This window comes from Beta vulgaris, chromosome 6 (genome assembly GCF_026745355.1).
Source record: "Beta vulgaris subsp. vulgaris cultivar EL10 chromosome 6, EL10.2, whole genome shotgun sequence".
In the NCBI taxonomy this organism is placed as follows: Eukaryota; Viridiplantae; Streptophyta; class Magnoliopsida; order Caryophyllales; family Amaranthaceae; genus Beta; species Beta vulgaris.
Genome location: NC_079207.1, coordinates 61,853,293 through 61,866,137, shown reverse-complemented (window position 1 = coordinate 61,866,137; position 12,845 = coordinate 61,853,293). Strand labels below are relative to the sequence as shown.

At 34.4% G+C, this 12,845-nt stretch overlaps 3 protein-coding genes across 3 annotated transcripts in view; 1 reads left to right on the top strand and 2 right to left on the bottom strand.

Moving 5' to 3' along the window:
* Window positions 1-1,702: 1,702 nt before the first annotated feature.
* The window catches only part of LOC104902901 (protein ALP1-like), a 47,217-nt gene continuing 36,074 nt past the window's right edge, over window positions 1,703-12,845 (bottom strand). Inside the window, exon 3 of the mRNA XM_048645956.2 lies at window positions 1,703-1,721. The gene's annotated coding sequence lies outside the window, so the exon portion shown is untranslated. The remainder of the gene's footprint in view (window positions 1,722-12,845) is intronic.
* LOC104897263 (uncharacterized) lies at window positions 2,361-3,813 on the bottom strand. The gene is made up of 2 exons (XM_048646717.1): window positions 3,800-3,813; window positions 2,361-2,784 (listed from the first exon to the last, which is right to left on the bottom strand). Exons 1-2 carry the CDS (start codon window positions 3,811-3,813, stop codon window positions 2,361-2,363), a joined length of 438 nt encoding a protein of 145 aa, XP_048502674.1.
* Window positions 3,101-5,914, top strand: LOC109135778 (uncharacterized). The gene is made up of 2 exons (XM_048646718.2): window positions 3,101-3,470; window positions 4,828-5,914. Exon 2 carries the CDS (start codon window positions 4,847-4,849, stop codon window positions 5,912-5,914), a length of 1,068 nt encoding a protein of 355 aa, XP_048502675.1. The 5' UTR covers window positions 3,101-3,470; window positions 4,828-4,846.

The following is a 12,845-nucleotide window of genomic DNA, read 5'->3' as shown; positions in this document are numbered from 1 at the left end:
AGACTATGATCATTGAGGAAAGAGACGACTGGTTGCTTTCCATCCAGGAAACTGGAAGCTTTAGAGATGGCTGTGAAGTTAACCCACCTTATGATTCTACCGAGTCCGAGTTTCAGATTGTGATAAGCAGTTCAGGGTATGAAATTTATTGTAATTATTGTCTTATTGGAAGGCGATTTTATGTATATTTCAGCTGACTTTCTTTGTTGTGGTTGTGTGGTAATTAAGGTGTGCATCTTCTCTAATGTAAATAATCGCAATTCATATATATATATACATCTTGTTATATAATTACAAGAATATCGATTTTTGGCAACAAAAAAATCATATTTTTAGCAACGACATCGGCTCGTTATGGTAGATGCCGTTACGTAAAGTTTTAATTAGCAACGATTTTTTTTGGTTGCGGAATATGCTATTTTGGCAACGACATTTTCGTTGCTGCATAAATATTGGTGCTATATTTCGAAACATGGATGGACTATGTAAGTTATTTTTTGCAACGAAGAAACTTGTTGCAAAAATTTCTCCTTTGGCTACAAGAGTATTTGTTGCCAAAACAACTTTTTCGCTACAAATATTTTGTTGTCAACCAAATTTTATAGTCATTGTTTCAGAAAATCTTTATGCCAACAAATATTTTTGTTGTCGAAACAAAGATTATAGTCGATATCTAATTGCAATATTACATCATTATTTGTAGTAGCTTGTAGCCCCATCTTTCTCATCTAGCATTGCATATCACATGCAATTATTGAATCTTTTTGACAATTCTAAATTAATTTAAAAAGATACCAATTAAGTTAAAATATTAGTCTATATAAACCAATTCAATGCATGTACATTACAAGGAAACCCACCGAATTACCATGAAACTATTACTTCCTCCGTTTTTTTAGATGTTACACTTTCTATTTTAGGAAGTTTTAAATTAGATGTTACACTTTTATTTTGGGTAATAAATTCTCTCTATCTCTCTCCTATGGGACCCTTTTGTTTTTCATTCTCTCTATCTCTCTCCTCTCCTCTCCAAAAATTACCTATGAGTCCGTGATTTGAAAAGTGTAACATCTAATAAAAAACAGAGGAAGTATCATATTCTCCAAAATATACATTATATTTTTCAAAATATATGCAGATGCCAGAAAATAAAGAGTTTCTTTAACAGAAAGTGGTTAGACAAGTATGTTAGCTATGCTTGAAAATTGATTTGCATCTGATAGTCCTCGTTACCATCATCATTTGTCATTCCTAAATTACTGAATAAAATGGCTCTAATGAATCAACAGTCAAAATACAAAATAAATTGTATATAAATTAAGATAGAAATCAAATAAAAAAATATTATAAATAGTTAAATATGTAGAAACTTACCATGATAGAGATGCATGGCACAGGATCCCTCAATTGTATAGAACTAAAATGAGCAAAACGACCTAGGACTTGCTAGGTCCGGATCCTCTAGAGTTTTATGGAAACTCTACAAAGTAGAGTTAAATCCTAATCATATATTATAAAATCAAGTGCTCATGATTAGTGGGAATGGAAAAGATATGGGCAGGATATTCGGGGGAAAAATAGGGGGGATTTTTGGGAAAGAAAATACAAGTCTTTGATTTCTTAATCAACGACTGATATTTAACAAACTCTACCGTGTAGAGTTATTTTGAAACTCTAGAGGATCTCAACACGGACTTGCTGATACATACATGAGCTCCTTGCTGGACAAAGGAAAGGGAAAAGGTAGTGTTAAGACAGCTTGCATAGCAATCATACAAAGTCAGAAGTACACAGCAGTGATAATTGATCCTTAGATCTACATGCACTCGCAGAAACTAGAGTAAGTTCCAAGTGATAGCAAGGGGCTTGAAAAAACTACCTAGGTCGTTTTTCCTTTCAAGTGTAACTGTTACAAATTAATCCCCAAATGTACAGTGATTCTGCAAACCCCTGTAATGGAACAATAAACTGGAAGTTTGATCCTAAGATTACACTTACTCTTCAAAAGTTAGGCCAAAGTCCAAAAGGAAAGAACAGAGTTTGAGCTAAATGTCTACCAAACAATTATTTTTGTAATATAAACAGCACAATATTCAGCTTTAACTCAAGAAAGCACAAAAAAATAGTATCAATACATCAAGTTCACTACATTTACTAGATAAAGATGAGTCTTATACTGATTCCACACTATGACGACATCGAGTGACCTATTATGTGAAACTAGTCCGAGCACAAATAAGGGATTGACTAAATTTTTTTTTTTGGTAAGTAAGTAAAATTTGTATTGCCAAAACTGAGATAGCAATGTGCTATCCGAAATGAACTACAGAACACTCAGTCTACAGAAGCTGCAAACAAAGTTATAGGCTCTGCAGCCATACAACATCTCTATCTTTCACTTTTTTCCCCAATCTAGTCCTAACTCTTTCTTTTACTATATACTTTACATCATTTACAACAGAAACAATAGTTCGAACTTGTGAGTTCCACAGCACATTATTTCTTTCTTGCCATATTTTGTACACCACAGCTATAATACCAGCCCTGACTACCTTCCTTCTGAAATTACTACCTCTATATCTCCTCCTAGTCCAATCCAGAATCTGCACTATGTTTCTGGATGTGGTATGAATCCCCAGCCACTCTTTAATAGCTTGCAAGCACTTCCTGCTGTAGATGCACTCAAAGAACAAATGTTGCTGATCTTCTTTCCCAGCATCACACAACATACAAGTATCTTCCTCACAGACCCCAAACTTCACAAGTTTGTCCCTAGTCTGCAACCTGTTCACACTACAAGAAATGTTATCAAAGAGGGCAATTTATTTGAATAAAATAGGGCAACTAGTTGATTGCCTTATTTAATAGTATCAAGGAAGACAAAAATATTTCCCCCTTTTTGATATTAACTAAAAAGACAATCATATTGTTTTGCCCTCTTTGCTATCACTTAAGAAAACAATTTCAAAATTGCCCTGTTTGATACCAACTAAGAAGACAACTTTTCAATTTTGCCCTCTTTGATATTTAACCTAAAACAACAATTTAAAATTTCGTCCTTTTTAATATTAACCTAAAACAACAATTTAAAGTTTTGCCCTCTTAAATACCTAAAACAACAATTTTAACTCTTTTGCCCTCTTTAATAATGAAGGGAAAAAAAAAAAAAGGATTAAAATGACACACTGTTCTATTCGATTCAATTTCCCCGCAAACAAACAGTGTTCTTTCGAAAAGAGTGTTCTACAAAATCTTCAATCTCACTTAACATGTTCTAGAAAATCTGGTGATTTTGGGCAGTAATCTTCGATCATAATCTTCAATGGAACATTGAAAGGACCAGTTCTCCCTACCAATTCATCGTTTTAGGGATTGGACGTTTCTCGCCTTCGAATTCAGTTTTTCAAGCCTTCGAATTGACGTTTCTCGCAGATTTTCTTAGCAATTTCCTAATTCGATCGCATCTTCAGGTAAATCATTCAATTTCGCTTTTTAAATTAGATGTATGGATGATTGTTTCAGCATTTTTGTCAATTAGGTTTGCTTAACTTTTTCCACAAAATCAGACGAATTGAATTTAATTAGGTCTAGTGATTTGATAATGATTTTTATGAATTGAGTTCCTTGATTAAGCAATTGAGATGCTACAACAATCTTCTACAAACATAGTGTATCGTACTGCAGACGTCTAAGTGATTTGAATTGAGTTCCTTGATAAAGCGATAATTTGATATACTAAGTGATTTGATAATTAGGTCTAATGATTTGTTCCCTGCAATTTGTTAGAAGCTCTGTTCACCTTTCAGATGCCATAGGAAATAAATCATAAATATTCATCTTCAAAGAGCAAATGTCCTGATTGTCAGCAACGTTACAGGCTAAGTAAGCAAGCCATGAAAAAAATGAAAAAAATTGTGTCGCTTGTGGAGCGTAGCAATAACTATCCACCGGTATCTTACCCGAGTGAAGGAATACAACTTGTATCAGATAACGAGTTCACTGCTTTTCCTTCAGCTGTTGTATCTGTCAATGCGGCTATTAAAGCTTTGGAAAGTAAAAACAAAAGGATTATTGGTCTCATTGGGATGGGGGGATTGGCAAGACAACCTTGGTTAAGTATATTGGTAAAGTGTGCAGTAATATGTTTGATAAGGTGGTGTTTGCTGTAGTGTCTCAGACCCCTGACATTATCAAGATTCAAGGTCAGTTAATTGATATGTTAGGCATGACAATTACAAACCAAAGTGAACTTGGCAGAGCGGGGAGACTTATGGAAAGAATTGGAAACGGAGATAGAATCTTGGTTATCTTAGATGATGTTTGGGATGGAATTGATTTGAAAAAGATTGGAATTCCATTAGGCTGCAAAATTTGATTAGTTTCCACATCTTTTTTTAATTTAATTTGCTGTTAATTTGTTATGTCAGAAAGAGATTAGCTACTTAATGGTTAAAATTAGTTATGTTTTTTTTTGGTTGCATCCAATAGGTAGCTGCAATTTGTATAAAACATATCTGTCTTTTGTAGTTTTAATGAGTCGTAGAAAATAAATTGACAAATTAAGGGTGCATTCTCTTTATTTTAAAAAATAAGTTTTCAATTTAAGTTTAGTTAAGTTTTAACAGCTTATAAAATGAACTTCAATAATATGTAATAAGTTCATATAATAAATATATGAGAATTACGGTAAAAAGAACACGGCCAAAGTGGTACTTAAATATTTAGAAATGGAGGTGTTTCAGTTTATGACTGTTAGTGCTATTTGATTGGCTTTTGGTTTTTTTATGATGTATGTTTTTAATATTTTTTTTTGTTAAGTTATTTCAGTTATTTTTTGGGAATTATCATGGATAATGATAGAAGTTGGATGCACATCCAAGGGTTTAATGGAAGGAAACAAGGAGATTACAAGAAAGGTGTTAAAGAGTTTTTGGACTTTGCATTTAGGGACACCGCTCCTAATTCTGGGGTAAAGTTAAGGTGTCCTTGCTTGAATTGTCGAAATTATTTTGATCAAGATCAAGATACTATGCGGGCTCATCTTTTTCGAGTCGGAATAGATCCTGATTACAATCCATGGATTTTTCATGGAGAGGAACAATCCTTTGAAGTCACGGATGAAGAGATGTCCGAAGAGGAAGGTGATGACTTTGAGGATGAAGATCCCCTTGTGTCTGATGACTTAGCTTCTTTGGTGCGTGAGGCCACAAATGTAGTTGTAGAACCTCAAGTTTCAGATGATAGGGATAGGGGTGATGATGAACTCCCTGACAAGTTTCACAAATTGATGAAAGATGCACAAGAAGAGATTTATCCAGGGTGTAAGACATTCTCAAGATTAGAGTTCATTGTAACTCTTTTGCAACTTAAGGTGAGTGGTCGTTGGAGTGATAAGTCATTTAATGGGTTGCTTAATGCATTGCACAAGGCCTTTAATTATGATGTGAGCTTCCCTAAGAGTTCATATGAAGCAAAAAAGTACACAAAAGATCTTGGATTGAACTATGTGAAGATTCATGCTTGTGTGAACCATTGTATTCTTTATAGAAAAGACTATGCTAACATTGATGCATGTCCTATTTGTGGGGAGTCTCGATGGAAAGAAAGCAGTGGTGAATTAGATGATAGCGTTTCTTTAACAAAATCTCAAGGGATCTCACAACTTAAGCCTAGAATTCCTCGCTTGGTTCTTCGCCATTTTCCTTTGGTGCCAAGGCTTCAAAGGCTTTTTATGTCATCAAGAATTGCAAAACACATGAGATGGCATAACGAGAGGCGCGTTGATGAGGACATACTAAGGCACCCGGCTGATTCAATGGCATGGAAGCACCTTGATGATCTATATCCCGAGTTTAAGGCTGATGCACGTAACGTAAGATTAGGTCTATCATGCGATGGTTTCAATCCACCGTAACACAAACAGAAGCTGATAATGACCCAATGTATTTGAAATTGTGGAGAAAAACAAAACAGTAAGTTATTTCAGCATAATTCATGTCCTATTGAGCAAATGATATGTCAATTCTATTATATCAAGTAGATATATACCCAAGTATTCACATTTCTACAAAGAATGACGGTGGGATTGACGCAATTATGCCAGGGGAAATCAAAGAGTCAGAACAGGGATATAGTAAATGTACAAAGTAGTCAATTTAAGATTCAAGGGCATTGCTTTGGCATATTACATCTCCCTCCAACAAGTATGAGTTCTATAGTGAACTTAAATAAACAATGTAAGCTTCTCAATGGAAAATAATTAAAGGTCAAAAGAGAAAAGAGCACTACAAACAATTCCTAATCTGTGCAAGTTAATTGTAGTAATTTACAGCAACAAGATGCCAAACTACTACAAATTTTATATTACATTTCGTAAGCATTAGACCATTAGTAATACCATGTCCCTTGGGCTGCTTGCAACCTAAACATCCACCAGACAAGAGGTTGGTTTGATTCATTGAATTCTAATTTGTCTTTAATCATCATCTATAAATATCAAAATAGTTTTGACGGTATACCCAAGAGTTAAATCGTCTTCTTCTCATGTGTTTTTCGTTGTGTCAGAGGCTCATCTCTATGGCTTCAGCTTATCTGATATTTTTCTTTCGCTTTTACTAATCTGGTAATTGGTAAACAACTAATGCATCATTCTTGGCTTTGGTGGAAATTAATGTAGTAAGATTTTTCAGTTTAGCGAAGTTAGCAGATATTTGATTAGGAGAGGAAGTGGCTTAAGAAAAGTCTCTGGACTCTGGCAGTGTGTTCTGTGCAGTTGGTTTTTTAAAACTACTTAGTTACTGTGCACTGTGCAGTTGGTTTTTTGAGTTCCCTAGACGTATCAAATCAAGTTTTCAGCTTCAGGGAAGTAAAGGGGTTATGCATGGGAAGGGAAGTATGATTGATAAAAGAATTTCTGTCATAAATTGGTGAATTGCAGATTGCTGATATAAATACATATTTGCATGTATGTATTTTTGGTGGTTTAAAATATGACTAATATAAATGACTTGTTCTGTAATGTTTCTTTGATGGATTACCGAAGGCATAAAGATGGTAGTTTTGATGAAGAGGGTGAAGCAAAGTTCAACGAATTTAAAACGTTACACGAGAAAGAAATTCAAGAGAATGGCATTGATAATCTTTCCATAGACGAGGCTTACATGAAGGTGCTTGGCCATTGTTCGGGGTATGCCCGGGGCCTTGGTAAAGGACATCCGGTGGTGGACAAGGGTGGGAAAAAGGCAAAGCAGAATTGGAGGCTGAAGATTCAACAACTAAGAGGTAATAACAATGCAATGCAAGCTGAATTAGATTTCCTAAAAGCTGAAAGTCAGAGAAAGGAAAAGGAGGCTAAAGAAAGAGAGGAAAGACTGGAAAAGAAGATTGAGGTCATTACGACTTCACTTGGGCTTTGATCAGGTAATGTCTCCAATTCATGAACTCTTTCTTTTTGTTGCTTTTGCAAGATGCTTTTGAAGTCTGCAATATAAGAGACTTAGAAGTAGATAAGTAAAGTAAACCTACCGAAAATAAAGCCATCCAAACTCTTATTAGGTATGTATTCATAGAGCAACATTTTCTCTTCCCCATGTACACAGATCCTAGAATTCTAACAAGATTTCTGTGTTGTAATGTGGCAATAAGCATAATCTCAATCAACATCGCTATTAATAGTTCAACTTAATAAGTCGCATAAAGGTCACTCATCTAGCATGAAAATAGCAGAAGTCTGCAGAGCTGAATTGTCAGGAGGTTTAATGCACACCCTGAAAAGGTGCACCACTTCTGGACAATAGTTAAGGAAGTCAAATCTTAGGAGCGCCAACAGGTCTGTAGAGCTTGCCCAGGTCAACAGTGCTACTTACATATTCTAGCTAAGCTCAACTGCCTACAGGTGACATAATAAGGCTTGTCTTATAATCAACTCCTCCACATAAAAAACTTACATACATAATTACTTATTATATTGCAGTATTGGTTTTCATTTTGATGGTAAAGTTAAGCTTGATGATATTTGTTTGCTCTTGAAGAAACTATCATAAGCTGCAAAGTTCAACCTATAGTATAGAATCTTTTGCTTGGCGTATACATGATCGCTAACCATAATAGTATCTCAAATCTGTAAGCACATGAGAAGACCTTGTAGAATTCTATAGGATAAACTCTTAATTGAGAGTATCTGAGAGGTAACATGAGAAAGTTTGAAATCTAATAAAAAAAAAAGTGTCTTATTACCTTTCTTTTCTAATGGCTTAAAATGGAAGTTTGGCCTAATATTTATTGGATCATACACTTATACCTGCTCAGTTTTCTACTTTAATCATTTTGACTTTCATATTAGTTCATGTACAACTTTGAGTTTCATTTTTGTAAACTTGTAACTTTCCAGGTAGTACATAACATTTACTTGTTAATTTGAAAATGAAACTATAAAACATCTGATATTTTCGAAAATAAACATGAAGACAAACTTAATAACATTCTAACTGAAAACATTTGTTTTATATATTAGTTGTTTCTTTGACAGTTGAAGTAAATTCTGACAAAGAGAACATATCATACTTAGTATATTAGACATGTTCTCTTCTGTTAATGTTAATACTCGGTAGATTCTTATAAACAAAAATATGACTAATATAAATGACTTGTTCTGTAATGTTCTGTAAATGGCAGAGTTGAAGTTGCTACAGTTTTATAGAGCAGATGAAGAGATCTTGTGACCGAGTTCCTGAGGCTCACAATTTTTGGCGACTTGTCAGCATGGTGCTCTTGCTATGAAGAAATGTTAGTGGACTCTTCCTGACTATCTCAGTCTCAGGTGCAGAAAATGTGATTCGTCTAGAATTTTCTGGTTTTATGTGGTATCTGATTTGTACATTAAACATTTTAGTTGAGAGTGTAAAGATTTAGCCGCTGCAAAGCTTAGTTGGTGCAGAAAATGTCAAATAGTGATTTGGTAGTGTAGATACATCAGACTGTGTTCTTATTTTTGAGACATGTGGTATTTCAGAAATTGCAAGGTGTATTACGTGATATCTGGTGTTAATGTTACGTGCTTCCCGACACTTTTAGCAATTGCAATTTTTCCCAACTTCTATCATGTTAATGGATGGCTAGCAGGGCTTGACAAAGTAAAAAGAGGGCAATATCTTATTTTTGCCCTGCTTGATAAAGTTCAAAGAAGGCGATACCTTATTTTTGCCCCGCTTGATAAAGTACAAACAGGGCAATATCCTATTTTTGCCCTGTTTGTTGTAGACCAACTAAGACAATTGTATTTGTCTTCCTTGTTTTTGAGCAAAGAGGGCAAAAGTATTGCCCTTTTTGATGATCATAGAGGGCAACTTTATTTGCCTTAGTTGATGAATCAAAAGAGGGCAAAATTTTTTGCCCTTTTATTATTGTATCAAAGAGGCAAAAATATGAGATTTGCCCTTTAAACCTAATACAACGGGGCTACAAGGGCAACGGAAGGGCAATTTTAAAATTGCCCTCGTAACCTATGAAGGCAAATTTTGTATCAAAGAGGGCAATTTTAATTGCCCTCCTTGAAGCTATTTGTTGTAGTGTCAGCATAACCAACCAGCAGATGAAACTATGTTTAGGTATGTTATAATGAGCCCAAACATCATTACACCAATGTAAAGTTGCCTTACTCCCTTGAATTTGTTTATACAAATCAGCAGTCTGATATTGACTAGCAGACATCCAAGTGCTTCGACAACTACTCATTATCTCTTGTCTTCCCTTACAAATATACTTAATAGCCCAACTTGCTGATTTAGGAGGAGTAAAATTGGCTAAATTTATAGATTAGTAATTAAATGAGATCATAGCATAAGGAGCTAACTATCCCCATATCATTGAATGTTGCCCCTTCCCATAAAAATTCCAATATTGTTTTTTCCGCATCTCTACCAAAATAGTTTACAAGATAGCATAAAAAGGATCACACAAAACCTTTACGGCTGTATGAGTCCATCTCGAGTCATACGGCAACGGGTCACAATCGGGTCAACTTTGTGTTTGAGTCGGGTCGGTTCCGTTCCAGTATGAGTCCATCTCGAGTCCATAAGATTTTAGGTCGCATTTGGTCGGGGTAAATCAGTTTATCAATGTCGCAAATAAATAAAACACATATACGACTAACGAGAGTAAGTTAAATAATGAATGAATAGTGGCAAAATCATATATAATATTTCATAACAATTTTTTCCTTAAATTTTTTTTAAAGGCACTAATATGACAACTTATCAGTAGGGGTGTAAGCGGACTACGAAAAGTCCAGAGTCCAATCCAGTCCAGTCCAAACTTGTCGGACTAGACTGGATTGAAAATTTTTTGGACTGGACTCGAACTCAATTTTTCGAGTCCAAATATTTTTGGACTGGATTTGGACTCATCCCTTTGGAATCCAATAAGTCCAGTCTAGTCCAAAAATATTTATATATACATATATATATATAATGTATATATTCAAAAAAATTGATACTATTTTTAAAATTTTGGAGTTTTCAACCTTCCTTCTCTAAATATTTCAACTGGCGCCAGACAATTTTACTTGGCGCCAAACTATTGCACTTAGCTCAATTTTTTAAATAAGTAAATTATACTAGCAGTACTGCAGTAGTAGGCTAGTAGCAGATTAATTCTATCTCACTTCACTCCTCAGTCCTTACTACTCACTTCCTCTTACTCTTCTTTTTCTTTCTACCTCGCTATCTCTACTCTCGCATTCTCAATTTCTCCCTCAGATTAATTCTCAGTCTCTCTGCTTCCTCTCAACTTAGATCAAGGTAAGCATCTAATTCAACTTTTTATTCATAGTATTTTACTTTAATTTAAGCTTTCAATCTAATTTGTGGATATTGATAATTGAATCAGATGTCAAACGCTCAAGCATCTCAAAAAACATTGTGAATCATTGAATCTAAATCGGAAAAAAAGATATAATAATTGGACTGAACTGGACTGGATTCAGACTCAAGAAAAAATTATTGGACTGGATTGGACTGGACGCAAAAAAAATTTGGATCGGACTTGGACTCAATTTCTCGAGTCCAAAAAACTTTGGACTGGATTTGAATTTGGCAAAGTCCAATCCAGTCAAATCCACTTACACCCCTACTTATCAGGTTTGATTTGGTCATCATTATTGGGTCAAATTCAGGTCGAGTCACTTCCTATTCGGGTGTATTAACTTTCGGGACGAGTGACTTCCAAGCCGGGTAGATTTGGGTTCGGTCTATTAACTTTCGGGTCGGGTTATCGGGTGAAAACGGGTCCCATGACGAGTTATTCGGGTGAAAACGAGTCTCGAGACGGGTTATTCGGGAGAAAACGAGTCTCGGATTGGGTATTTTGAGTCGGTTCAACTTGCCGGCTATATAAATAAAATAAGGGTAGGACATGAAAAAATTTTAAAAGGAGAAAAAGATATATAAAAGAATGTAACTACCTAATTAATGAAAAAATTAAAAGATCGAAAAGGCATAAAAGAAAGAAAATAATGAAAATCTACGACACAATTAATTAATTCCTTCTCAACTAATTTTTTTTTATAAAATAAAGATCCCTGATTTAGAAAACCGATTACAAATTTAAAAATTACTGATTTACTAGATGATATTAGTAACTAATTTAAATTTCTACATATTTTCACACGCATTGCGTGCATATAAAACTAGTTGATAATAAAGCAAAGAGAACAATTTTTATTATTCTCATTAAAAAATTAAAGCATCACACATAATATTTTCATAGCAAAGATAACACATATTAAATTAAGTGTTAAGTTATATATTATCAATACAACCTAAGATAATAGTTCTACAGTTAAAACGTTAAATTTAGACTTCATATAACGGTTGCTTAAATAAGAATTAATTTATGGGGTGTTGTGTTTGCCCTTTTTTGTAGTAGTGATTGCATATAGTAAGACCTTAGAACCTAGATGGAGTAAGAGAGCTAGAATTGAGTCTAGTTTCGGACTTGATTTTATTACTACCTTTTTAGCTGAGAAAGAGTGCTTAGATGAGTAAGATGTCAATGCGTTTGTATTCGAAGAGAACCCGAGAACCTGTGCTGAGGCCATGAGATTGGTAGACTCAAGTTTTTGGTTAGAGGCTCTTAACAGTGAAATAGAGTATGTTATAAGTAATAATAGTTGGATTTTGTCAAACCTTTCTAAAGGTTATAAGGCCCTAAGTAGTACGTGGATCTTTACAAAGAAATGCAAGCCTGATGGGTCCTTAGACAAGTATAAGGCTAGAATGGTAGTTGGACAGCATCGCCAAAAGAAAGGTTTAGACTTCTATGATACCTATTCTCTGGTGTCCAAGATAGCCACCATTAGAGCATTAATTGCACTTTGCATTTATTCACGATTGAATAGTACATCAAATGGATGTGAAAACTGTATTTTTGAATGGTGAGTTAAATGAGGAGATCTATATGAAGCAACTTGAAGGATGTGAGGTTCCTGGTCAAGAGGACAAGGTATGCAAGCTTATTAGATCTTTGTATGGTTTAAAACAAGCACCAAAATAATGCTATGATAAATTTCACCAACTATTACTTCAAATGGTTTTTTGGTAAATGATTCTAATGCTTGTGTTTATTCCGAATTTGATGACCTTGGTTGTGTTTTCATATGTCTATATGTGGATGATATGTTGATCTTTGGGACCAACATAGACGTAGTTATGCAACTAAGAGTTTCCTAATTTCTTGTTTTGAGATGAAGGATTTAGGAGAGGTTAATGTTATTCTTGGAATAAAGATTACTAGAACATCATATGGGATATCTTTAAATCAGTCTCATTATATTGAGAAAATATTAAGAA